Here is a 27,613-nt window from a genome sequence, read left to right on the forward strand (position 1 = left end):
AAAGTTTCATTTATCATCACTCAAAATAAAATAAACTATTTAAAATGTGGTTCAGGCTTTATAAAGCAATAAAGTAGTATACATTGCTTACATTGTTCTTGACACTTACACTGTTCTGCCAATCTGTACTCCTCCCCATATCAAAAGTTGCTTGTTGGCAAGAATCGGAGGAACTTCTGAATTGGAACATTTTTGTACCAAAGGTTTGTTCTCTTCCATTGACACATCACCTTTCACTATTACTTTATATTCTGGCCCAGATGGTAATACCATTATTTTCACAACACTATTAAAAACAAAATTATTGTTAGATGAGCTAGAAAAATAATAGTTATTTAATATAATTCTTAAAAAAATATGCGATATTACCTATCTGAATTTTTACAGTCCTTTGGAGAAAATTCAATAGTTATTTCTTGTTCTTCTCCAGGTATAAGAATTAGATCCTCAGGATTGATAGATATACAATTATCTGGTTCAACTGACTAGAAAAGAGCAGAGTTGTTTAGAGAGAATTTAGAGAAATATTAAAATATAATTGTAACTGGTGAAGAATATATCTTTTTATATCTTTCTCTTTTTTCTACTTTCTTCTTTTTTTCTTATTGTACTTTTAGCTTTTTATTTCTCCTCTTTTCATTTGCTCTATTTTTTTTTGCATTAGTTCTTATAATTGCTGTTAAAATTTTCAATAAAAAATTGTAAAAAGCGGCATAATACTATTACTATAAACTAAAATGATTTTAATTTCATCAAATTAGCCACAGTTTTTGGTCATTGCTTTGTCACATATCTTCAAAAACTCATGGAATGAAATAGATTCCTATAACAAAGAATCTATTTAATAGAATAAACAATTACACTAATCTCATTCACCACCTCCCTAAACAGTTGATAATTTTTAAGTTAGTACCCAGAAATAAAAAATAATAAACTTACCATGATCTTCAAATCTACTTTTATATTCCCAGCATTCTTTAATGGCAACTGCTGCTTTGTTGATGATCCTATTTTTGTACACATATACAGTGTCTGGACAGAAAAAATGTACACATTACTATTAGAAAACAAATACAGAAATAGTCTATATTTTGTAAAATAAATTTTTCAGAATACCTGTAGGCCCTTAGGAGCATATATCCTAGGGGTTCCAGATCTTGCCCTCAAAGGTATACTTTTTAAAACATTACCAGGCTCTGGACAATCAATTTCCACATCAATTCTTGCAAAGTACTCATCAGCTGGTCCCAAAGAATCTGAAAAAATTCAACCATAAAATCATTTCTCATTCTCGAGTCAACTTTGTCATCATACAATCATATATCTAAATATTTAGAATACCATTACTAAAATGATAATATTTTAGAATATCATTTAGAATACCTAGAACATTTCTTATTTGTTTGTATGGTATTGCTTTCAAACAGGATAGCATTAAAATTGACAACAAATAACCTTTATAATATAGGAAGAGGTTATGGAATACTCATTTTTCTTTCCCCCCACCCCTTAACATCTAAATCAGACATGTCAAGCTCATGACATCACGTGAAGTCATGCAACGTATCGGGACGCTTTCCCCATTGCCAGAAATGGGGTGGGGGTCGCTTCCGGATGACACATCTGGCCCATGGGCCGGCAGTTTGACACCCCTGATCTAAATTAATATGTTCTAGTGACTCCCTTCTATGAAACCACTTGCCTCACAGATCTTGACCACCACTCCCTTCCTGGGTTTTTGCAGGACTGTAAAAAGCTAGCTATTCTGACAGCACTTTGTCTTTTTTCATTGCATTTAATGTATTATCATTTTTTGTAAACAGCTTAGCACTGATATGGAATGGAATGGCATAGAAATCCCAATAATAATTAATACAGTGAAACACTTAATAAAAGTATTGGTATGGGCATGTGCTTAGTTTCAACCAGGCCTCTGATATAAGTATAATGGGCCATAAAAAGAATTATGAGATCTGTGTAGTCCATTCCTGCAGATTCCTGAGGTGCTGTCATGTATCTAAGATATGACCAGACTGGTAGAGAACAGATACACTTCTCTATGGAGCTCCCTTTTTATGGAACTTGTTCATTAATTGGTATATTTGGCCACCTTTCGTGTTTTGTTTTGTTTTATTTTTACTCCTTGAAATAGTTTTGCTTCCACTCATTTATGATTTAGGATCTTTGCATATAACTCTTGCTTTAATTTATCATTGGCATAAGTTTTTTTATTAAGTTACTTTTTAGTTGTTTAGAATTGTCTTCTTTTTAATATATATTCAATAATAGAGATTTTATCATATCATTGCTTTACAGTGATTTTTTTAAAAAAAATTTTTTACAGGTAATCCTCAACTTGCAACCACAATTGAGCCCAAAATTTATGTTGTTAAGTGAGACATTTGTTAAGTGAGTTTTGCCCCATTTTACGACCTTTCTTGCCACAGTTGTTAAGTGAATCATTGCAGTTGTTAGATTAGCAACCCAGTTGTTAAGTGAATCTGGCTTCCCCCATTGACATTACTTGTCAGTGGTTTGCAAAAGCAAATCACATGACCCCAGGATACTGCAACCGTCATAAATATAAGTCAGTTGCCAAGCATCCTAATTTTCATCACATGACCATGGGGATGCTGCAATGGTTGTATGTGTGAAAAACAGTAATTAGTCACTTTTTTGTGCTATTGTAACTTTGGACGGTCACTAAATGAACTGTTGTAAGTCAAGGACTACCTGTATTAGTTCCAATCCTTTTGTGCACAAGGAAAATACTATATTTCTCTGTGCAGCAAGATAGGGAGCAATCAGTCTCTGCTTTCTTCTTCATCGAGTAAAATAGCATTCAAACCTACCCACCCCCAAAAGCCGTAACTATACCATTTATATAAATTTGAGCTTAAAGTACACCCCTTCCCCATAAATGGTGTCTTATATCAATGTGTTCAAATTTCCATACTGGGTTGGTCAAACATTTTTAAAAAACAGATTTACGTTCAGTTAAACCTAGCCACAGGATTTTTAGCATAATTTATTTTAGAAGATAGCAAATCTGTACCTGAATATGTGCTCTTGCTTGGTGCACGAAATTGGACCCATATTACTAAAACATCAGGATCCTGGAAAGAAAGATACTGATACAATAGAATTAAGCATTATACAGAAAGTACAATTTGTAAAAGTATTTGCTAAAAGAGATCAGTGAACTACATAATCTTACACAGAACTATGATTTTAAAAAACTAAGCGATGGTATAAGAAATCTTTATGATTTTAAGCTATACACATAGTGAGAATATATAAAGTACAATTATTCTTTTCTTTTCTTTTTTTACACAATCTCTTAGACACAACCAGGACTACTTTATTAGGTATACTACTAAGTCAAATTAGTATTTCCAAATAGAGGTTTGGCATGTGGTCAATAAAATAATGCTGCCAAAGTTTAACATAGCGTATTTTTTCTGGGGTTAACAGTTATACAGATTTATAGAAATGTATAAAGCTACTTACTTGTGTATCACAGCTTGCATTCATTACATGAGATATAACAGATGGAGCTGCTAATTGAGAGATGTTGTAAGAGGGAACTGCACTTTTAAGAGATGGATTTACTGGTTCCTTGGAAAATGTGAAACAACGCCATGCTACAGCATTCTGAAATAAATATTTTTTACAAACAGTATTAATCACAAGGCTTTATTCATGTTCACTATTAACTTTTTAAAGTCCATTATTTAGGTTTTATCAATGGGAATCTTTTTGCAATAAGCTGTGTTATCAAATGCCCATTTTTATCATTGGAAATTTTGAAACCTGTATTAGCCCCTTTAAAAAGGAGATGTATTGGCACTAACTTTCTAAAAAAAGCTTCAGTTTAAACTATACATGTGTTTTGAAAAGCTAGATTGGAAGATAAGCACAACTTTTAAGTTGGAGGAAGAAACATCAATAATCAGTACTATGCAGATGACACTACTTCAATACTTGAAAATACAAATGATCTGTAAGCAGTACTAATGAAAGAGGCATAATAAAAAAGGAGGAATCTAATTAAATAGAAAGATCAAATCAATGACAATACAACAACCAGCCTTAGAATTGACATTGAAGATGCTGACAGGGTAGATAGCTTTTGTCTTTTCGGGTTGATTATTAATAGTAAAGGAACTAGCAGTCTGTATATTGAAGATAGCACTTGGTAGAATAGCAATAAAGATCTTGGAAAGATAATAATATATATATTATACGGTATTATTATTGTATTAGCATAAGTTGGATACTTTTAGATTGTAATTATGTTATAGGCAGGTTAAAGTGCATTATGTATTTGGTTATTTATATAGTTGGTTAATGTTAGTTAGATTATAATTATTTTGTATTTGTAACCCTGTCATCAGCTTTGGGAAGTGGGGGAGGGGGAGGGGGGTTTAGGGGTGGGGTGGGGATGGGATAATATTGTAACTTTTATAAAACTTTTCAATAAAAAAAAGATCTTGGAAAGATAATCCAGCTACTACCAATTGGGTTTTGCTCATCTTGGAACAAAGTAAATTGCTTATAATTTCAACAGTGAATCTAGCCTAACATTCATGAAGCCTAAACCCATGAAGGGACAAAATATTGTGCATATATAGTGTGTACTTACTGCATGAATAACAAGTCTGATTGGCAATCTAGCACAGGTTTTATTAGTTAATTTCAATGGGAGTGCTTTCCAGCTACCATACGGCAAATCACCAAAATCAAGAGAATTTGTTGTTCCAGCTTCCACCTTAAAAAAAAAAGAAGAATCAGAGGGACAGTAAAAGGATGTACCACTTTTGCAGAGTGATTGTTACCATGCACCATCAATCAACCCTTCAAGCTAGCATATGTGTAAAAAAAGAAGTGATATACTGATTTAAGCCAAAAGAGCTTCTATTTTATACACCCAATTGTATACAGAAAAAAATAACTAATTGTTTTACTAGCTTCAATCCACAGACCAATATTAGTACTTTTTCATTTATAAGTATGCCATACGTTATTCTAAATAATACAAACTAAATATTCAATCTATATATCCTAGTTTTTACCTCTATATCAGGATTTTCAGCAACTGCATTCACAACTACCCTAGATCCTAAAGCCTCTGCCTGAATAACAGCATCTGGATCTGCAGAAAATGGCCAAGAGGCAATATTAAGTACACACTGGAATACTCCAGCTTGACAGGGTAAAAATAGCATTTTTAGTTCTTCTGCAGTACAAGGTCCTATGACAGTTTTGCTCTTAAATAGTAGGCATCTGTGTTTCAAAGGGTCCACCTATAACAAAAAAAAAGTATGTTGGATGACAATTTTCAATATAATTATGAGCCATGTATATTATAGAAACATAAATAGAAGCAAAAATCTCCAAGTTGTATGACTGTGCTGGTCACATTAATAATATCTTTTCTGCTTTTTGGCCTAAGTATATATTTTGAAGGGACGCAGTGGCTCAGTGGGTTAGGACGCTGAGCTTGTCGATCAGAAGGTCGGCAGTTTGGCGGGTCAAATCCCGAGTGCCGCGTAACAGAGTGAGCGCCTGTTACTTGTCCCAGCTTCTGCCAACCTAGCAGTTCGAAAGCACGTAAAAATGCAAGTAGAAAAATAGGGACCACTACGGTGGGAAGGTAACAGCGTTGTGTGCCTTTGGCGTCTAGTCATGCCGGCCACATGACCACGGAGACGTCCTCGGACAAATGCTGGCTCTTCGGCTTTGAAACGGAGATGAGCACTGGCCCCTAGAGTCGGAAACGACTAGCATGCATGTGCGGGGGAACCTTTACCTTTACCTTATATATTTTGAATAGGAACGTAAAAGCTTCATTATAAATACCACATAGATGTTTGACAAAGAGTCATAACCAATAGTTGATAATAGGATATGTAGAAGACAAGACTGATATAATTTCACAATGACAGGCTGACATTTCAAGTTAAGAAATCTTCCTAAGGCTGCCATAGAGGCTGTGGCTCCATTTCTAATTGTATTTTTCCTCAATTCCCAAACACATAAAAATTACCCACTTTTTTTAATACTAAATATTTTTTTTAAGAACATGCAAATTTTATTACATACCTTTTCACCATCAAGCATAATACTAAGGAGGCCAATATTGACTTGTAGCCACCGTTCAGATGGATTAAAAATGTTAAGGACAGCATGGGATGTCAGACCCACACAACAAGAATTAGGGAATTTTACTTCTTCTGGGACTTTGACACGTTCTAATTTTAAAAAAAAAACTAAATGTTAAGACATTTTATTTTCGAGTAGCCTCTTAATTGTAATAAAAATAGTTAAATAGTTAATACTTTTTCCTTATTTGGTCCTTATAAACATATTTTTAAATATAAGACTAAAATTAAAAAAGTTCATAATTTTAAAATCCATAGCTATGATTTGCCAATTTGATTAATACAGCATTTATTATCAGATATTATGATATACTCTATTTGTAAAAACAAATAAACCACAACTGCCCCCGACCTCCGATCATTCCGCCGGGGCCTGAAGACCTGGCTCTTTGAGCTCTCAGGCCCAGGCTGAGGAGAAATTTTTAATTCGGGTTTTAATGTATACAGGGTAATTTAATATTTTTTAATTGGTTTTTTAACTTTTGTATGGTGGATTTTTAATTCCCTGTAAACCGCCCTGAGTCCTCAGGGAATAGGGCGGTATATAAATGCAAATATAAATAAATAAATAAATATAAATAAAGTATAACTTAGAAATAATTTAGAAAAAAATGTTCAAATTACAAAACTATAGTATAGGTGATGGGGAAAAAGCTTTCTTTCTATCATTTTATGGTTACCTGCCTTTAGATGATTTAACCAAGTATAGCAAAATAAAAGGGCTATGTTAGAACTATTTGAAAAGATTTTTTAGAATAAGACACTTTCATCAGGTAAATTGTGTGAGAGTTTATTCTACAACCAGATCAACTGGCACACACAAATTTGGTACATCTTTGAGAAAATTATTACATTGTTACTGTGGAATCATTGCAGCACAGCACATTTCAGGTTGCTAAAGAAAGCTAAAAGGTCCATAGAGTTATTCCCAGTTGACAAGATGATTTTGGTATGGGAAAGAATCACTTTGTGACCTACTGCAGAGATAAATGTACATCTATTATAATTATGCTATTCTTCTTCAAGTTAATCAACACTATATAAAGCACAGGAATAGAATAGTAAACCAAAGGAATTAAAGAATGAGGTAAGAAAAAAAAGAAATATAGCTAAATCCAGTTTACGTGACTAAATCAAATTTAACTTACCAAACCCAAATGGCATTGATTCTTCCCTCTGCCCGGTATGCAAGGTAGCACTAAAGATATTTTGGCTGGATATAAGGTTGCAACGCTGAGTTGTTCCTGTCATTCCAGACCCAATGCCCGAACCTACTGCGATTCCAGGAGTTACTGAGCTTTGAATGTGACCAACAGGAATTGTAGAATAAATCAGACCTGCTGGAACACTAAGAACTGGTGGACAGTACCGAGACAAAGCAACATTTGTGTGAGATGGCAAGCTTCCCAAATATTGCTGGGCAAATGGAGTTGATTTAAGAGAACATCCTGTTAATAGTGTGGGAAGTCCAGAAGACACTGATGAAAGCTTTGAAGCTGCACTCTGGGATTTGAAATGCTCTCTATTTTGATCTAATGAAATACAATTGCCTAAATCATTATAAGCAGACAGTTTTGGGGGAGACTGTAAGCCTGGTCCATGTATGGTACTTGTGCAGTACTGCTGTATTGCAGGCATATCAACCTGATCCAGTTCTTTAGTTTTTTTACAGTTCTCTGTGGATTCATCTTTGCTTGTTGTTCGAAGTTCTCCTGTTGACTTTTTCTTATCACATTGACTGTTATGATCTACATTTTCATTTATAACTAGACTCTTAGCTCTTGCATTTTTGTTTAATGATAGAGATTTGTTACTTGGCAAAGCAATGTTTTTTCCTGTTTCAGTCTCCATTAATGAAGTTGGACTATTCCAAACTATAGTGGTACTCAACTCACTGGTACGATTACTCTAAACAGAAAACATTAAACTTCTGATTAGGATTTACAGTATGTGTTCAGGCTAGGTACATATTTTATTATATACAATGAAATATTTTATTGAGGACATATAAGTTCAAATCATCAATAAGTCTTTTTTAAAAATAGCTAATAACAACAATATTTTTATATAGGTAGTCCCCAATTTATAACCACAATTAGGGCTGGAATATCAGACATTGAGTGATGTGGTCATTAAGCGAGATGCCCAGGTGTCTGATTCGCTCAATGACTACAATCCTGGCACTTCCGGTTGCAATTGTTAAGTGATTTCCTGGGTAGTTAAGCAAATGGAACAACAGGGCAGATAGGAAACCCTTTGAGAGCTGAGAACTATGCAGATTTTGAGAAGGGAGAGATTTTTAGTTCCGTGCCTGCTTAAATTTTAGCAGGTAATGTCCAGGCATACACAGAGCTTGTGGTCTTTCTCTCTCTGCCACGTCACGGAGGTGAGGAGATTTTGAGCTCCATTTCTACTTGGATTTTGGCTATTGAGATCTATGCAGGCATGGAACAGCAGGGCACTCTTTCAGACAGCTCCCAGCAACAAAAGAGTCTTCTCAACAGGTGGCAGCAGCTTGCAACCTTCCCAGTCAGCTACCCTCCTCAGACTTTCTGGGGAAGTTGGCAGAGAAGTTTGCAAATTGGCATGTGATCGTGGGATGCTTTGCAACTAGTCATAAGCCTGAATAGATTGCTGAGAACCCAGATCATGATCATGTGATGGGGTGCATATCTGACATTTTTTGATAGTCAGAAACGCTTCACATACTGTAAAAACCCTTTCTGAGGCCATCATAACTCTAAGCAGTAGTTAAGCAACTGGCCATTAAGAAGGACTACCTGTAGTACTTTTTGTTATATATTTACTGACATAAAAATTTCTTTGTCAAATATAACATGATCTTTTTGAACTGCAGTGTGCATGTGGACCCACCCCAACCTGCACTCCACAGTGCTCTAGCCTGCTTGTGAACCACCAGAAAAAAGGCTTATTGTGACTGGGCCTTGTAACTTCCTGCCAGCTTCACCACTGGCTTTGGTTATTGGAAACAAGCAGCAGGCCCCCAACCTTTTGGGCACCAGGGACTGGTAACCGTGGAGAGAGGTTTTTCCGCAGATCAGAGAGGATGTGGTTGTGTGCTGCCTGCATCTTGCATATAGGTCTTCACTTGTTTGCGCAGCCCAGGTTCTGGCAAGCTGCGGACCATTGCTGGTCCACAGATCTAAGGTCCTTGCTTAATAATGGCAAATGGGACTACTAGGATTGTCACAACTATATTGCTTAGCAATGGAAATTAGGGTCCCAATTACCATCGTTAAACAAGGACTATCTGTTGGTTTTGTGAGATGAAATGGACATCAAATTTTAGGTGCAATATCTTTAACTGATACCAGTTTCAATACACTGAAAATCTGAGATATGAAAACTTCTGAACTGTGGAAGTCTGTTCATAGTTAAAACAGAAATAATTAACCTTTATGGCAGAAATCAGAGCTTGAGATATGCTACATAAAACTACGGTGTTGTCTTAACATTTTACTCTATTGCAATTCCATGAAGTATAATCAGACAGATAACTTTAAAATCTGTATATAAATAATCATTAGCATTTAATAAAATACTTACTTTGTATCTTGGTGGACTAGATAGAGCTAGACTTTTACAGGTGTTTTCAGTGGCAGAAACAAAAGTCAAATGTTCTAAGCTAGGATCAGAGTATACTGATCGTGGCAATGTATTGTCATTACAAGTTGATTGCTTAAAGTTGGGTGATGTAGAAGGAAAGACAGACCTAAGAAACAAAGCATAATCTTGAAGAAAAATACCTACATATCCTTGACTTACACAACTAGGGAAACTGCAAAGTCTAATGTCAATTTAAATATCTTCAATAACTTTCTGAAAAAATTCTCTTTAAAGATTTTTAACAAAGGAAACAAAGGTAAAAATTGGTATCCCCTAACACAGGGGTCCCCAACCCCTGGGCTTATTCGGAACTGGGCTGCACAAGTGGTGAGCCAGCATGCACACAACTCGATTTGCAAAAATGGTGGGCTGGCCCATGTGCATGCAGGCTGAGCTGTGCATGCGCGCTGGCCTGCCACTAGCACAAGTCCACCTGCACACACGTGCCACCGCTCACATATCCTGGTTCCCCTCTCTCCCCCAGCTGGGCCACCAAGCTTTAAAGGTTGGGGACCGCTGCCCTAACAAACAAAAGTAACCTTTCCTGTTAATTAGATGAATACACTCAACTGAAGGACATTTTAGTGATTGAATGCAATATTTCCCTTGTGGAAAACGCAAGGTTAAATCCTTTGATCCTTGGTTTTTAAAAAAGGGGATCACCTTTGCCTGAGACATCAAATTGGTAATGGAGGACACGGAAGCAATACTACAGGATAAAGCATCATAGCAACCTGTCTGTCGTACATAAGCATAGCCTAGCTCAGGGGTCAGCAACCTGAAACAGTGAAAGAGCCACTCGGAACCGGTTCCCTCACAAAAGGAAAAACTGGGAGCCGCAAAAAATATATGTGCATGCGCGCATGCACAGAACAGGGTTTGACTGAAGAGTGGAGCCAAGGCGAGATATGCACCTACCCTGCATATTTGAATTGATTGGTTGAACTTTTTTAGTCCCACTTTTTTTTTCTTTGGACTGCACGTGGCAGAGGACCAGGAGCCGCAAGAGATGGCTGAAAGAACCGCATGCAGCTCCGGAGCCGCGGGTTGCAGACCTGTGGCCTAGCTCTTAGACATTTACACATAGATCTCTTACCCTGTAAAGGTAGCTCCTGAAGATTCACTTGGAGATGAATGAGTCAGTGGGGAAGTTGAAGGTCGAAAGCTATACTGATCATCTGAAATTTCTATACCAGGTGTTGAAGTCATAAGCTTTGGATCAATTCTTGCAACAGCTTCATCTGAACATTAGGAAAAATATTTTGGATTCTTTTTAGTGATATCTAAATAGTATTGCCAGTTTCCTAAGTGTTCTGATTTTCTTCCAGAATGTACTAATGTGTCTTCTGCCTTTCAGATTAGACAGGAATTTGTAGTGCACCAAACGGAGAGGGAAGGGCAATTTTATAAATCATAATTTGCTGAATTGTCAATTAAAGCTCCATCATGACTATAGTTCATAATCCAAAACATTTAAGTAACAATCAAATGTAGTCAATTGTAAGCCTGAGTAAATGGGGCAGCTTATAAACTGAATAAATAAAATAGATTGCTTTCCCCTGTCCACCAAACATTTATAATCTAGTACTCAAAACATAATAGAAACATGTAAGGTATGTGAACTTATATAAAAAGAAATTCCCAAAGGACAATATACAACCTACTATGCATCTAATTCTAAGAGAGGTTCATAGAAGATATAAGATCCAGAAGAAAGCCAGCTGATACAGAGATACCACAGGTATTATTTGGTAAAACATTTACTTCTGTTATCTGTCTTATTGATATATAGGACAAAACACAATCATCTATTTTTCTATTTAAGAGAAAAAGGATGTTGATAAAGATAGGCAATGCGTAACATTATTCTAAATAATATATATTATAAATTAATATAACTATCATTATAAAGTACAGCCACAAGTCCATTTTTTCATAAAAGGTAGCATTTATCTTTACAACAACCCTTCAGTACAGAAACTATAACACTTCCCCATGAAAATTTGTATTCTTCAGCTAAAATTCCTTATTCCTAATAGCATTATACAAATATAAACAGAATGCTCCAAGAAGATGGCAGGTGGATTAGTGAATCTTCCACAGAATTCATAATATTAATGATCTAGTAATTAAAATAGTTATTACTTATTCAGTTGTTGCTAGGAAAACTCCTAACAAGTTCTACTTGGAAGCTACTTTTAGATCTTTTGAAATAAACAGAAAAATGTATTTTTATTTTGGGATTTCTTGATTAGAATTATATGGGATTATGTAAGAAATGTAACTATAGTTAGTTTTAAATGAGAACTGGATGTATTTTCTTAAATCCATATCTGTACCAAAGAAAGTCAGAAGCCATTATTTTCCTTTTTTTTTACCTTTTCCCTTTTTTCTTTGTACTTTTACCATGCTTTTTATTGATGTTTTTTCTTTCTTTGGTTATTTATTTTTTTATTCATGCTTAAATTTAATAAAATTGTGTTTTTAAAAAAATCTGCACAGCATTTCTGGCTGACTAAATATTGTAATTTAATATAAGCAACTTTTAACTTAAGCTATAGTGATGAAAACATTATATGATATTGAAAGGTTCTCCTTAATAGATAGTTCCACTCTAGAAAGAGGACAAATAGTATGGCTTTCTCACTGTTATTTTTGTTTTTTTGATTAGGGTCTTTCTAAATAAGCAACAAATTAAGTAACAACAAAAGCAAATAAATGATGTAAAGCTAATACTACACATAACGTTAAACTATAAAGGCAGGATAGGAAAGAGAGAAGACATTGAAAAACAGTAGTATTCAGTAGAGATAAGTAAAACACCGCCAGAAATGAAGTGGAGAAATCACACCACTATCATAGCAGGTTATTGCCCTCTGAAAAAAGAAATTAAACTGCCCTCAGACCTGGAGAAATTCAGGTACAAGATTTTTAACTTACCCACAATAGTCTGATTATCAACATGCATGTTTTCAAAAGTCACATGTTTTTCATTATAGCATGTACTATTCTCTTTATTTGTAGCTTTTTCATTGTTAGGAATAGGAGGAACCAATTTTGGAATAACCTTTAAATCGAAGGGCAGGGTGCTTGTGTTAGCTCTTTCTTCCGATTCAGAATGGGCTGGATAAAGGGGAAAAAGGGTTAAGAACTTGATCAGTTATTTGTGGTTGATTTTTTTCACTTATACAAATGCACCATTTCATAAAAATAATTATCAACATTAAGAATGATTGAAAACTGGGCAATCTGAATGGGTACAATAATAGAAAAATTTTCACTGAACACAATAATTAAATCTGGGGCATAACTAATTTTCCCAGTAACTTTCCCTAGGAAATAAATTATGCATTTAGCTGTACATTAGCGTGGTATAGCTTTCTGTTATTTCAATGTTAATGCATTTTTATAGTACTCTATATTAATAAAGTACTCTCTTATATCTCATTCTTAAGTAAAACTCTTAATACCGTTGAATGTAAAAAACCCACCATTTTTAGTGAATAAAAATCCAATTATTTAATATTTCAAGTCAACTAATTTTGATAATTAAAAAAACTTTTCAGATTATTTATAGAGCATGTCTTATTTTTAAAAAGCAGGCATGCAAAAATACAAAGTTAATGCATCAATTTGTAATAATTAGGACTGAAGGACACTTATAAAAAATAAATAAATTAGAAATGTTAGGTACTTCTGTCAAGTTTCCCTTTTTTATCTCACATTTTCCAGAATGTGACTTCCCCATTCCTTTTAGGTGGGCTATGTGGGGGAAATACGGGAAGAAAGATATATTACAGTAATATATTTATTTAACTGATCACAAGATCCAAAGCACTGTATTTAGGGCTGGGTTTACATGATTATACTATGACATGGTTTCTTTGAATAGATTAAGCTAGTTGTGATCATTATTTTTATGTGTAAACCAAGCCACAAGCCATGATTTCAAAACCATAAGTACTTGATTGAAATTTTATGCTAAACAAAAAGTAAACAAATTACATGATGACTTGGCTTGTATGATCCTCAAATATATTTATCATGTATGCCTATTTTCCAAAGGAAGTCCAAAAATAAATCTAGAACAACAAACTTTCTGCTACATTTATTTCCTTTATTACTTCTTATGAACCAGAAATAGGTTTGCACCTTAATATTTTATTGCTTTCTATATGCACAATTTTACATTTCATGCCAAATAAACAAGGAAACTATAATGGAAAACCTCTGACACTGCTCGCTGTTTTACTTAAATACAGAAACCTATTCATATTTTCATTTCTTTAGTTATCTTTTTATTACCCAATTTCAATCAAACTGGCAAATCATGACTTATAAAAATGCATTTTCCTTGTTGCTCATAAAAGTGCCTTTTGAATTCAAGTCACGTTAGAGGAAAAAATATCAAAGCTTACTTGGCATTGATGGCAATTCAGTCTCTGAAGATACTCCAGCATTTTCAGGTGGCTCCTCTTTTGAATTTTGTAATGAAGTCTGCTCTTTTGATGGAAAATATTCAACTGTATTAGATAATGTTTGTACATATTCCACTTCTGTTTTCTGCTCAGAAGAAATGCTACAGTTCAATCCTCTCACACAGTCTTCCTCATATATTTTTTCCAGATGCTGCTTCTCTTTTCCATGATTGGTACTGAAATTGTTTTTAGATGAATCTCTCGAAAGAGAAGTGTTGGATTCATGCACGGACAAAAATTTGTGCCCATCTATGGTGGTTTCTTCACGTTTAATCAGGCTTTCTTGTTCATTGTTACTTTCAACTTCTTCAGCTCTTCTGAGATACTTTTCTATATCGAATGTACTATTTTCTATATTGCTGGATAATAACTGATTGACAACTGAGAAATCTGTGAGCTTGTCACCTTCTGGAACATTTATTCCTTCTTTGTGTTTATTTGAAAGTGCCATCATCAAAGCAGCTAGCTGTGATGGTTCGGCGCTAATAGAAGCATTTGCAATCGCAGATGCAATTGTGCTCACACTCAGGACAGAGGTCTCAAGTGGAAGGTGCTTTCTCTCAGGTTCTCTGACTCTAAGTTGATTCTGAATGGAAAAATAAGTGACTCAAATGTTTAACATTACATTAAAACATTTAATTCAACTGATCTGAAAACTCATCACAATCTTACTCAACCCACTTGTCTAGAAAAAGTGATCCAATTATAACTGGACATTATGCACAATAAATTGTACTTGTACCACATCAAACACCCCTCAGAGAAGGTTTTATATTCTAATCTCAACATGAATGACTGCATTTTGAAACAAATGGCAGACTTATTTTAGTATTTTTATAAAACCAAACCTTTTTTTATCAATATTTTTGCTTTGATTTTGGAATCTATTTGCATACTTACAGTTCTATTCTCTCTGCATTGCATATTTGTTTCACCAACAGCAGAAGTAGCAAATGCAACTTCCTTTTTAATGCTTTCTTTTACATCTCCTAAAAAGAAATGAACGAAACAGCTAAGACAGACAAAAAACCAGGTAATTTATATAGGTTAGGACATCATTTAAACTAGTAACAGTGACAAAAGAGGCCCAGCATTTTAAGAAACAAGAGCTGGTCTCTAGCCTTTCATACAGATTTGAAAGCAAACTTTGCAATTAGTGATTGTAGAGGACTCTCCAAACATAAGTTCATAAACTATTATTTAGTTTATGAGAATGTTCTATGAAAACCTATACTACAAATAGTCCTCCACTTATAACCACTATTGAGCCCGAAATCTCGGTTGTTGAGTGAGACACCACATGACCACTTTGCTTAATGACCACAATACTGGCTCTCTCAGTTGTAGTTGTTAAAAGAAATCCCTTAGTGCATTACAGGAATGGACCTCAAAACTGGTGGAATCAATTTTCTTACTGAAGACATTTGCACATTTTAATCATCTAGCTTCACCCAACACAAAAAACCTTCACCTAATAAGAAATAAAGCAAATATCTACATATTTGGTACTAAATACTCAGTAGACCTATTGTGAAGTCTATGAAGTACCATTTTCTAGTGCATATCATAGAGGCACTGCCATCTCTTTCCAGTTACTATTGACCTAGATATCTTTCAATGCTAATTTCTGTGAGAAAAGATAGCTCTTTCCCAATTTTTGGAATGACAAATATGAAAAAGAACTCCAAGGTCGTCAGAAAGGAATATATGTGAGAAGAATCTGCACCACTGCCTGCAATTCATAGGGTCCTGAAGGGGCTGGATGCCTTGCTTGTGCTGTAAAAAATAAGTCTACGTGTGTATCCTATGCACTCTATAGCAAAGGAGAGCCAGATTCTTGGTGTATGACCAGTGAGGAATGGATTAACAGATCAACCTACCAGGGTTACAAATGTATTGCTCAAAATTTGAAGTGAGAACAATAGTCACTATCATCTTTGTGAAGTAAAGAGAAATAACAGAATAATCTGTTATGAAAACATACTGAATATGGTATAAACCTGTGGGATAGGCACCATTTTTACAGCACAGTTAAAATTTCTGGATTATGGTTTTGGAGCCAATCCATCTCTAATACTAGAGGAACATGCAAAAAAAAATTAAAAAGAACTGTAAGTTTCCTGAGGAGCAAGTGACTCAATAATTGAGTCTCAGGAATGTCCATCACTAGTCTCTATTCATACTGGAAGCTCTACCATCTGATTAGGGAAGGAACATAATACTGTGTACAAAATGGCCATAGTCTGGGTCTACACACTGCAAGTAATGTTTCTTCTCTTACAGAGAGAGCAAAGACTTGCTGATAAATGTCTGACTTCTCTAATCAGGACTAAAAATGTACAATCCAAGAAACTAGTCTCCCTGAGGTCAGATTGGTGTGATTTTGGGGGGGGGGGGAAGGTTTAGCAGCAATTCAAGGTAATCTAATAAATATACTATCTTTTAAATGAAAGTCTACTATAAACTCAAAATAGCCAAGAGTCGTTTTCTTCTTCTGGGAAGAAGCAACTGAGAACAATTGCACACTTTTTGATCACTATGTGAACCAATCCTCAAAGCTTCTTAGTGTGGATAGCTGAGAGAGGTTTCTTCAAAAGGTTCTGTAACTTGGCTGGAAATTCCATAACCATATCTAGGAATATTAGATGCAACAATAGATAGAACAGTGTTTCTGAAAAGAATATAGTACCTAGTGTCCTTTCACTGTTTCTTTTCTGAAGGATCAAAAAAGGAGAGATGAGTGGCTGGCACTGCTAGCCTCCGTTAATTCCAGTGTCTGAGCTATCCAGCTTCCCAAAGGAGCACTGACGAGCTGACTGCACACCAGGAACAGCCAACAGCTCGTGCCTAGTAAATCAGCAGGTGCAGCACTAATGATGTTTCCCTGAAGGGAATGAAGCCAAGCACTAAGGAGAAGTAACCCCTAGGCCAGGGGTCAGCAACCTGAAACAGTGAAAGAGCCACTTGGAACCGGTTCCCTCACAAAAGGAAAAACTGGGAGCCGCAAAAAAATGTGTGTGCATGCGCGTACATGCGCAGAACAGGGTTTGACTGAACAGTGGAGCCAAGGCGAGATATGCACCTACCCTGCATATTTAAATTGATTGGTCGAAATTTTTTAGTCCCACTTTTTTTTTGGACTGCACATGGCAGAGGACTGGGAGCCGCAGGAGATGGCTGAAAGAGCCGCATGCGGCTCCGGAGCCGTGGGTTGCAGACCTGTGCCCTAGGCCACTGAGACCTAATATCAATGGTTGACTTCAGCTATCAGAGGAATGTGTCCATGGACATTAAGTTATTATCCATGTGCTTCCTGGCCATGAGAACCTATTAAACACTAAAATAAAATAATAAAAATAAAGCAAAATTAAGAATGGAGTAGCTACTCTTAATTGGTATGGCTTTGGGGACGACTGCCCCAACTATTGAATGTTCCTGTTCCCTAGAGAAAGACAAGGCCAGAACTGAAGAAAGATGCCATTCCCTGCCCCACACAATAAGTTAACATTAGAAGAAATCTAAGCTCTTCCTCCAGGGTTGGTGAAAGGAGATATCCAATACTGGAAAATAAACAGCTATTCAGAAGTGAAATACAATCAGTACATCCAAAAATACAATAAATATTATTTACATTTAAAGTATAAATTACCTTGACAATTACTAGAAATATTCAAATTCTGTTCGCTAGAGTTTGGTGTACATATCTCAGATTGCCTCAACAAAGGCACGGGCTGCCTCTTCTTTGGAGAAGTGATATGATAACCAAAAGATGGCTATAAAAAGATACAATGCAAACAATATTTTTATTGATGCTAAACAATAACTGGGAAATGTATGGACTAAATCTAACAATATCAAATGTCTCTTGAAGGTTTGCTTGCTAATAGTCAACTGAAGGAAGTATCCCAAATGAATGTTATATCCTGTGTAAACAACAGTAGTTTCTATAGATCAGTGTCCAATCTTCTCTGCAGTAGTTTGCAGATACAGAACTATCAGGGGGTTTTAAATTAAGTTTTCAGAAATCAAATTGTGTATATAAATTAAGTATTCTGTCTTACCCATGACCCTTCAAATGAATCATCATTATTTTTAATAATCTGCCAAAAAAACCTATACTAATTCTAACTGAAAACAATGCAAAAACACGACGTGTCTCCTGCATAAAAAAGCAGCTATATACATACCCGTTTCACGTCACCACTTCCACCAAGGCAACCAAGAGCTTCAGATCTCTGACCAAAGAATTCTCCCAGAGAAAGTCGTAAATAACTTGCATCTCTGTTAAAGTCATTCTGAGACTCTCTTAATATATTGTGGTTATTAACCAATTTCCAAGATGTATCTTCTAATCCAGATATATTTTGCAGGTCCATTTTCTCTTCCTAAAATTATAGAAAACACAAAAATATCAAGAATTCTCTTTAGGTTTTTAATACAAATATTCTAGAATGTATCTATTTAATGTTGATGTTACCTACTTGTATAAACCTGTGTTCCTTTTCAAATGCTTCCTGATCTTGGGCAATCATAGCAATTGCTTCAGCTTTTGGGAAGGGTTGGGGAGGAAAAAGAGAGAGAAAAAAGACAATATTTAACATAAAATTAAAGGTAAATTATAACAGAAGCCCAAGAGCTCACTCTACACTCCAATTTCTTATAACTTCCTATATAACCTTTGTGAAAAGAACAGGTGTTATTTTCTTTCATTTTTACTAGAATATACTAGATATTCTATATTACAATATCTATACTTTGTTGTTGTTAGTTGCGAAGTCGTGTCCGACCCATCGCGACCCTATGGACAATATATCTATACTAGATATATTCATTTATACTAGAATATATCTATTGAATAACACCCAAATATTTAAGCCATTTGGAATATCCTATCTGTATGCATCACTGCCCTCATAACAAATACTGTGTGCATTTTGGAACTCTAAAGCAAAGTAGTCTCTGCATTTCTCTGTTGAAGAAGTTATTTTAAAATTCATTCTTGTATTTTTAGAAGCAAATATACCAAGTCATATTATTAAGTCTTAGCTTTGAAATTTTGTGATTTTAATTATTTGTTTTAAGTTTAATTATACTGAAAGCATATTTTTGCCTATCTCTTAACTGACATCTGAATTATATTATCTGCCAAAGATACTATATATAGCAACTCAGTACGTTGTTTCCAGTAACACTTTTTAAAAATTAGTTCAAAGAAAAATTACCAAGTTTTACATGCATAATTTATATACTTTCCATTACTATTTCTAATAACACAGTAATTCTTGATATTGAGAAATGAATTTTCGTGTGAGCTAGCAAATGGATGCTATTTTACAATTATAAATCTACTATTTTAGTTATAAATTTACAGTTGTAAAAGAAATAAAAGTATAATCAGGCTTACCTCCACTTATAAAATCTTCACTTATGTCTGAAACATTGGATTTTTGTTCTTTATCAAATGATGTATAATATGCAAGATCAGTCACCCATTTACCCTCTTCATTTTGGTATACAACATTATGTGACTGGTCTTCTGAAAAATGAATTTTATGTTGTCTTTAAAATTTCACGTTAAAGAATTTATATCATATGTATATGAATATTAAATTAGTATAAGCAAAGTTTGCATTAAGAGTCCTGATGGTGCAGTGGTTAGAATGCAGTATTGTGGGCTAACTCTGCCCACAGCCAAGAGTTTGATCATGACGGGTTCAAGGTTGAGTCAGCCTTCCATCTTTCCAAGGTCAGTAAAATGAGGGGGGCATTATGCTGTTGTTCTAAACCACTCAGAGAGTGCTGTAAAGCACTATGGGATTATATATAAACGACTAAGTGTTATTGCTATTGCTATAACTAAATTCTATTACTTTGTCTAAACTATAATACCAAAGATTATATTTATTGTTCAGTGTATTTTTGTTCATTAGCTTATTAACAAACCTATCTACGCTAAATGAAATATATCAACTAAAATTACTTATTTAAATTACATGTTCATGTAGCGCAAAGCAGCAGCAGCTACTTACAAGCAGTTTCTTACATTAGCAGCCAAATCAAAACTAAGAAAGTCTAAGCTACTCTAGTTGGCATGGCAGGGTGAATGGGTGCCAGAATTTTTGAATGACCTAGCATTTTACTAACCTTTTGTTGTATGTTGATCATGTTCAGATTCTTTGCAAATAGTGGGGGACAGATAAACATCAGCCAAAGAAATGTGATTTTCATTAGCCATTTGACACTGGTTGGGAAATTTGATTTGTTGTTCTGTATTCCAGATCTCAGAAGCAGCATTATCCTCAACACAGTTAAAGTAGAGTGAATCAAGTTTTAGCTCAGAGTTGATTTCATTTGTGGCATTCTTTTATGAAAAAGCAAAAATACATAAAAAGGAAAAGTGGCTTTATGTTTCTAAAATGGTTATTCTTTTCATTATCGGTTAACTGATATATATTCCCAGGTTATTTTCTAAACACCAAAACAAAACAGAAATATCCACACCCTTATATAGAAGACTTTTATTAATGTTTCAGTGCTTTATCAATGTTCAGATTCTTTGGCTCAAATTCATGATCACTAGAAACAATTCTGCTTTGTTGAATACTTTTATTTGTAGTTTCCATCCACACTACAGTTGCAAGAAAAAGTATGTGAACCCTTTGGGATTACGTGGAGTTTTGCATGAACTGGCCATAAAATGCACTCTAAATGTCATGTAAGTCACAACAATAGAAAAACACAGTCTGCTTAAAATAATACTACACAAACATTAGCTGTTGTCATGTTTTAATCGAACATAACATGTAAACATTCACAGTGGAGGGTGGAAAAAGTATGTGAACCCCTAGCCTAATGACTTCTCCAAGAGCTAATTGGAGCCAGGAGTGAGCCAACCTTGACTCCAATCAGTGTGATGATATTAAATGTGTTGCTGACAGCTGTCCTGCCCTTTAAAAACACACACCTGTTTTGGGTTTACTGGTCTCAAGAAGCACTGTCTGATGTGAACCATGCCTCGCAGAAAAGAGCTCTCAGAAGACCTACGATCAAGAATTGTTGACTTGCATGAAGCTGGAAAGGGTTACAAAAGTATCTCCAAAAGCCTTGATGTTCATGTGTCCACGGTAAGACAGACTGTCTACAAATGGAGAAAGTTTAGCACTGTTGCTACTCTCCCTAGGCGTGGTCGTCCTGTAAAAATGACTGCAAGAGCACAGCGTATAATGCTTAATGAGGTAAAGAAGAATCCTAGAGTGTCAGCTAAAGACCTACAGAAATCTCTGGCACATGCTAACATTTTTTTTGACACATCTACAATAAGGAAAACATTCAACAAGAATGGAGTACATGGGAGGACACCACGGAGGAAGCCATTGCTGTCCAAAAAAAATTATTGCAGCACGTCTGAAGTTTGCAAAAGAGCACCTGGATGTTCCACAGCACTACTGGCAAAATATACTGTGGACAGATGAAACCAAAATTGAGTTGTTTGGGAAAAACACACAACACTATGTGTGGAGAAAAAAAGGCACAGCACACCAACATCAAAACCTCATCCCCACTGTAAAACATGGTGGAGGGAGCATCATGGTTTGGGGCTGCTTTGCTGCCTCAGGGCCTGGACGGATTGTTGTCATTGATGGGAAAATGAATTTATCAGGACATTTTGCAGGAAAACGTACGACCATCTGTCCGCCAACTGAAGCTCCGCAGAGGATGGGTGATGCAACAGGACAATGACCCAAAGCATACAAGTAATTCAACAAAACAATGGCTTCAACAGAACAGAATACGCCTTCTGGAGTGGCCCAGTCAGAGTCCTGACCTCAACCCGATTGAAATGCTGTGGCATGACCTTAAGAGAGCGATTCACACCAGACATCCCAAGAATATTGCTACACTGAAACAGTTTTGTGAAGAGGAGTGGTCCAAAATTACTCCAGATCGTTGTGCAGGTCTGATCTGCAACTACAGGAAACGTTTGGTTGAGGTTATTGCTGCCAAAGGAGGGTCAACCAGTTATTAAGCCCAAAGGTTCACATACTTTTTCCACCCTGCACTGTGAATGTTTCCATCTTATGTTCAATTAAAACATGACAACAACTAATGTTTGTGTAGTATTATTTTAAGCAGACTGTGTTTTTCTATTGTTGTGACTTACATGACGTTTAGAGCGCATTTTATGGCCAATTCATGCAAAACTCCACATAATCCCAAAGAGTTCACATACTTTTTCTTGCAACTGTAAATAAAGGAGCAAGAGAACAACCAAAGCTGAATGTCTCAAGCTACCAGGAAAAAGATATAGTGCTATTAATAAAAACAATAAACCTATAAACAAATTTTACATGCTAGTGATACAAACAAGATACAGTAGCTTTTTATTGCTCTTGACTGAAAAAATAGATGTGAAAATGTTCTGATTAAACTACAGCATGCTGCATGATACCCCGTTGATTCTTACTCAGTTTTACAATATAAAGGTAGTCCACGACCAATCACTAAAATGAAACCTACCCATTTTGTTCAAAGTTTATGACAGCCATTAAGTGAAGCACCCGTCCCTGCTCTTCCAGATACAGATCTTAAACAAACCCATGGGTCATTAGGCTGAGTATAGGTATCTCATGGAAAGTCCTGGGAAGCCTACTGCAAGCCCTTATCCTCACTCTGCATCACCCATTGTGCACTTACTTTTCAAAGATCTTCAGAGGTGAGTTGGGGAAGGAGAGGAGACCATTCTGTTCCTGAGTGACATGGTACAATCCTGGAAACAGTTACCATTTTTGGAGAAGCCACAATTCAATGCAGCCGCCCCCAAAATGGCCGAGTTTAGGGTCACACCGCATGGTCCAGTAACAAAGTGACCTGTCCTCCTTTGCTAATCTGAGCTCTAAAGAGCTCTGGACTTGCTGTGGAGCTTTCCAAAACTTGAGTTATGGAAGCAGAACAGGCCTCTCTGTTCCTGGGAATTGCCTGCCATTTGGGAGCAGTTACAATTCAATGCAGCTGTCCCAAAGATGGTGGCTGCTTGCAGGATCGCACCACATGGCCTGAAAATGGAGTGGCCGCCCTCCTTCCCTAACCCAAGCTTTGCAGATCTTCGAAAGATTATTATTATTATTTGGATTTATATACCGCCCTTTCCCGAAGGACTCAGGGCGGTTTACAGGATATTTAAAAGAAAAATCAATACAAAAGTTAAAAACAATTTAAAAAGATTAAATCAATCCCTGAGAGAAAAATAAAAACCCCAGTTAAAGTTAAAATTCTCAGCCTGGGCCAGAGAGCTCGAAGAGCCAGGTCTTCAGGTCCCGGTGGAATGAACGGAGGTCGGGGGCAGTCCTAAGCTCTGCGGGCAGCTGGCTCCAAAGGGCAGGCGCGCCCACTGAGAAGGCCCTACCCCTGGGTGTTACCCGCCGGCAATCTTTAACCGGCGGCACCCTGAGAAGACCCTCCCTGTGGGAGCGCACGGACGAAGGGAGCTTGATGCTGGCAGCAGGTGTTCCCTCAGATATCCCAGACCCTCGCCATTTAGGGCTTTATAGGTCATCACCAGCACCTTGAATCTCACCCGAAGGGCAACCGGAAGCCAATGCAGCTCGCGGAGGTGTTACATGGGAGTATCGGGAAACCCCCATCACAACTCGCGCAGCCGCATTCTGCACCAGCTGAAGCCTCCGGGTGGTCCTCAAGGGCAGCGCCATGTAGAGAGCGTTGCAGTAGTCTAAACAGGAGGTCACGAGCGCATGAGTGACTGTGCGTAGGGCATCACGGTCCAGGTAGGGTCGCAACTGGCGCAAAAGCCCCCCTGGTCACGGCTCCTATGTGATCTTCAAAATTGAGCCGTGAATCCAGGAGGACGCCCAAGTTGCGAGCCCTATCAACGGGGGGTAACACTTCACCCCCCATTGTTAGAGATGGAATAGTCTGGTTGACATGAGATGCCGGTATGCACAGCCACTCAGTCTTGGCAGGATTGAGACGAAAGATAAGTGTGCAATGCATGTTATGGAGCCTATTGAAGTGGGAAACAGGCCCATGGCCTGCAGGAAAGGTTGACTGCAGGGGCGCTATATTTGCTACAACTATAGTTGCATTTTGGGGATCTGCTATAATTTTGCACAGTCTCTAAGTGACCGGTTATAAGTTATTTCATGCAGAATTTTTTTTTGAGATGTTGCAAAAGTTTCAGTGATGTTGCCCAGTACAACACACATCATAAAAATATTGCACGCTTATTGCCTTTGAGGTATTAACTGCTTACTAATTGGATGTATTAATTACTATTTCCAAAGTCTTTTCACTGTAGATTGTCTTATGGAATTCCTGTTCCAAATGCTTCTCTTTCAAGAGGGTTGGCTTTTCTCAGCAATTCTAATGAGATTTATATCTTCCAAGGCTTGAGACAACCTTTAGAATGATAGTACTTATCCAGTTAAAAGATCTCCAGAGTAGGTTTACTAAGATTCCTTTGTGGCTTGTTAAATAACTAGACTCCTATCACAGAAAACTAAATAAAAGTTTAATTTTCCTAGTTCTGAATCTCATTTTATTTTGGTTTTTTAAATATTTTTATTATGATTAAAACTTTTATGTTAATGTCTTTTTAGGAGCATTTTTAAGTTAGAAAAACAGTCAAAATGTAACTATTTCCCCCTTTTCCTTCTTATGTGCAAATACCGTAACTGTAATATATATGACAATTAAGTAGATATGTTTGGGGACAAGATTTACATTGCAAAATGTATAGTCTTATACAACAAAATGAGACACAAACTATTAATTTTAAAATCATAAGAGCAAGAATTTGTATTGAACTTGCACTTAAAATAGATGAGTTTTTGCAAACCAAAACAACAAACACCCTAACAGACAATCAAGATAGGTATTTTTTTCAAAAGCAAAAAACTACATCTAATTGGCACTCAAAATCTTTTTACACAAGATTTAAAAATTAGTCTATTACAACAGATATTTTAGGATTTAAATCCCAAACTTACATTTCTGCCATCTGTAGTAATCTTGAATATTGCATCTTCGCTGTCATAGCCATGATAGTCTGCAATTATATAAATACAATTTTCAGATACACACACACACACACACACACACACACTCCTGCCATTTCCATTTCTGTCTTATGAATATACCTAATACTCCAGCATCCCTTTTTCCCTACAATCATCCTGTGAAATGGGTTGGGCTGAGAGAGTGTGACATATAACTAAAACAATGCTAAATTAGACCTTAGGATATCATGTGCTCATTTGCTTCTTTCCAATTTTAATATATTAATCACAGAAAAGATCTGTGCCTAAATATCAAATATGTACATATCAGTGATGTATGGTTATTTATTTCTTTATGATAAACATTATTTTTTCATGTATGTTTTCCAATCTATGAGGCAAAATCTGTCTAAGTTTCTGATGTATAGATATCAGCTTCTAAAGTCCCTTCTTACAACCCTGTAGTCTCTGTTATGGGTAGAATTGCTCTAAACTACAAGGCTATAATGTGCCCTGCTGTAGCTTTGGTTTCACCACTCCTGTGTTTTTAGAAGTATAAGCTACAATGTGCCAATATGTTAAAATAAATTTAAGCTATTTTTGGGAATAGAACTATATTGCCAGAGTATCGTTTTTCTGTTACCTGAAAACATTTAAGCATTTAATGCTTAAATACTCATCTCAAATTCCTTGCTTAGTTAAAAGAAGCCAGTATTTAGAAGGCAAAATATCCCAATAATATTGTGGTCTGAAAACATTTTAGGTTTTCTTTTTAAATTTCATACATATATTGTTTTTTCTTACTCAATTTATTTCTATATGTAATGGTGTTTAAAGCTTGCAATGACACTACACTGTCTTTTATTTAGGTTTATTTAGGTAATTAGATTAACAAACATTCAAAAGAAGCATTAATAAAAATAAGTTAGCTTACCTTCTCTCTCTGAACAAATATGCTGAGAATCTGTTTTTATGCTTTTGATTTTGGAAAGATTTGCTGTTGTTCCCACAGAAAGTTTACCAGAACTCTCACGGTACTCTGATTTAGGATTAGATTTATAGTTTTCATTTTTCTTTCATAGGAAGGAAATAAAGACAACTTACAATGTATGCAGTTAATAAATATATTTACAAACTTTTGAAGTTCATAACTAACAAGTTCCAGCAATATTAAGACTGATTTCCACTAGAAATGTAACTAAGTTTAATTATCCTGTACCTCTTGCCTTGTAATTGTGGGCAACTTGAATTGTCCTTCTTGTATGCTGTAATGTGTTTCCTTAGCATGATATGATTCTTCATTATTTGCAGTAGGATAATGATTTCTTACTGTTGCTTGATAAACAGTTGGAATCTGAAATTTTTCCTAAAGAAGTTAAAGGATTAATTTTCAAATTTTTAACCAAAATGTCTAATTTAATCTCTGATATTACCTACTTAATGTTAATCACACTTGCTATATTCTCATTTTAGTTCCACTTTGCACTAATAAAAGATAAATTGAAGCCTGTGTAGAAAATATTTAAATTAAAACAAACAACCAAACATTGTTACTTTTTGTAATTAAAATATCAAACTGTACTCTCTGAAGCCAGCCATGTACATTACGATACCTAAATTGCTCTATTTGACCCAAAGGATTTAAAATCATCTTGAAAATAAAAAGAAAAAAACTTTTTCTAGAGTAAAGCTTGAAAGAATAAAAAGAAAAAAAGATATAAACACAGGCAATAAACTATGTAATGTCCATTACTTCACTTTGTAATTCTTCAGCATAAACTAATCCTCTCCATTCCAATACATGTGTGCCCATAATGTACTTGAATATTTGCATGCATGTAAGTATGTGTAAAAGGGACGCGGTGGCTCAGTGGGTTAGGACACTGAGCTTGTCGATCAGAAGGTCGGCAGTTTGGCGGGTCGAATCCCGAGTGCCGCGTAACAGAGTGAGCGCCTGTTAATCATCCCAGCTTCTGCCAACCTAGCAGTTCGAAAGCACGTAAAAATGCAAGTAGAAAAATAGGGACCACTACGGTGGGAAGGTAACAGTGTTCCGTGCGCCTTTGGCGTCTATTCATGCCGGCCACATGACCACGGAGACGTCCTCGGACAAGCGCTGGCTCTTCGGCTTTGAAACGGAGATGAGCACCGGCCCCTAGAGTTGGAAACGACTAGCACACATGTGTGGGGGAACCTTTACCTTTAAGTATGTGTAAACATAAATGTACAAGCATATATACCTCCCAAATCCTATACTGCAGCAAGAGCAATAAAATTTATTGATATTTATTAATCATTTATATAGCCACCCATCTCATCCAAGGCAGCTCTT

The 27,613-nt window shown here is 35.9% G+C and overlaps 1 protein-coding gene across 3 annotated transcripts in view; it reads right to left on the reverse strand.

Annotated features, from left to right (window-relative positions):
• CEP192 (centrosomal protein 192) overlaps positions 1 to 27,613 on the reverse strand; it is a 66,038-nt gene that overhangs the window by 25,705 nt on the left and 12,720 nt on the right. For 2 of the 3 annotated variants that reach the window (XM_081326024.1, XM_081326026.1), the window contains exons 8-30: positions 26,501 to 26,647; positions 26,216 to 26,354; positions 25,273 to 25,331; positions 20,414 to 20,630; positions 19,674 to 19,805; positions 18,751 to 18,815; positions 18,457 to 18,654; positions 17,919 to 18,042; positions 15,170 to 15,258; positions 14,210 to 14,855; positions 12,732 to 12,914; positions 10,888 to 11,032; positions 9,732 to 9,897; positions 7,313 to 8,072; positions 6,106 to 6,254; positions 5,076 to 5,306; positions 4,646 to 4,771; positions 3,511 to 3,654; positions 3,056 to 3,116; positions 1,117 to 1,256; positions 940 to 1,032; positions 370 to 485; positions 110 to 286 (exon numbers count right to left, since the gene is read on the reverse strand). In XM_081326024.1, coding sequence (XP_081182150.1) covers positions 110 to 286; positions 370 to 485; positions 940 to 1,032; positions 1,117 to 1,256; positions 3,056 to 3,116; positions 3,511 to 3,654; positions 4,646 to 4,771; positions 5,076 to 5,306; positions 6,106 to 6,254; positions 7,313 to 8,072; positions 9,732 to 9,897; positions 10,888 to 11,032; positions 12,732 to 12,914; positions 14,210 to 14,855; positions 15,170 to 15,258; positions 17,919 to 18,042; positions 18,457 to 18,654; positions 18,751 to 18,815; positions 19,674 to 19,805; positions 20,414 to 20,630; positions 25,273 to 25,331; positions 26,216 to 26,354; positions 26,501 to 26,647 — 4,307 coding nt within the window. Of the gene's footprint in view, positions 1 to 109; positions 287 to 369; positions 486 to 939; positions 1,033 to 1,116; positions 1,257 to 3,055; positions 3,132 to 3,510; positions 3,655 to 4,645; positions 4,772 to 5,075; positions 5,307 to 6,105; positions 6,255 to 7,312; positions 8,073 to 9,731; positions 9,898 to 10,887; positions 11,033 to 12,731; positions 12,915 to 14,209; positions 14,856 to 15,169; positions 15,259 to 17,918; positions 18,043 to 18,456; positions 18,655 to 18,750; positions 18,816 to 19,673; positions 19,806 to 20,413; positions 20,631 to 25,272; positions 25,332 to 26,215; positions 26,355 to 26,500; positions 26,648 to 27,613 lie in introns of all 3 variants that reach the window. The other variant, XM_081326025.1, reaches the window with a different exon arrangement.

This window comes from Vipera berus (genome assembly GCF_964194415.1).
Source record: "Vipera berus genome assembly, chromosome: 3".
Taxonomy (NCBI): domain Eukaryota; kingdom Metazoa; phylum Chordata; class Lepidosauria; order Squamata; family Viperidae; genus Vipera; species Vipera berus.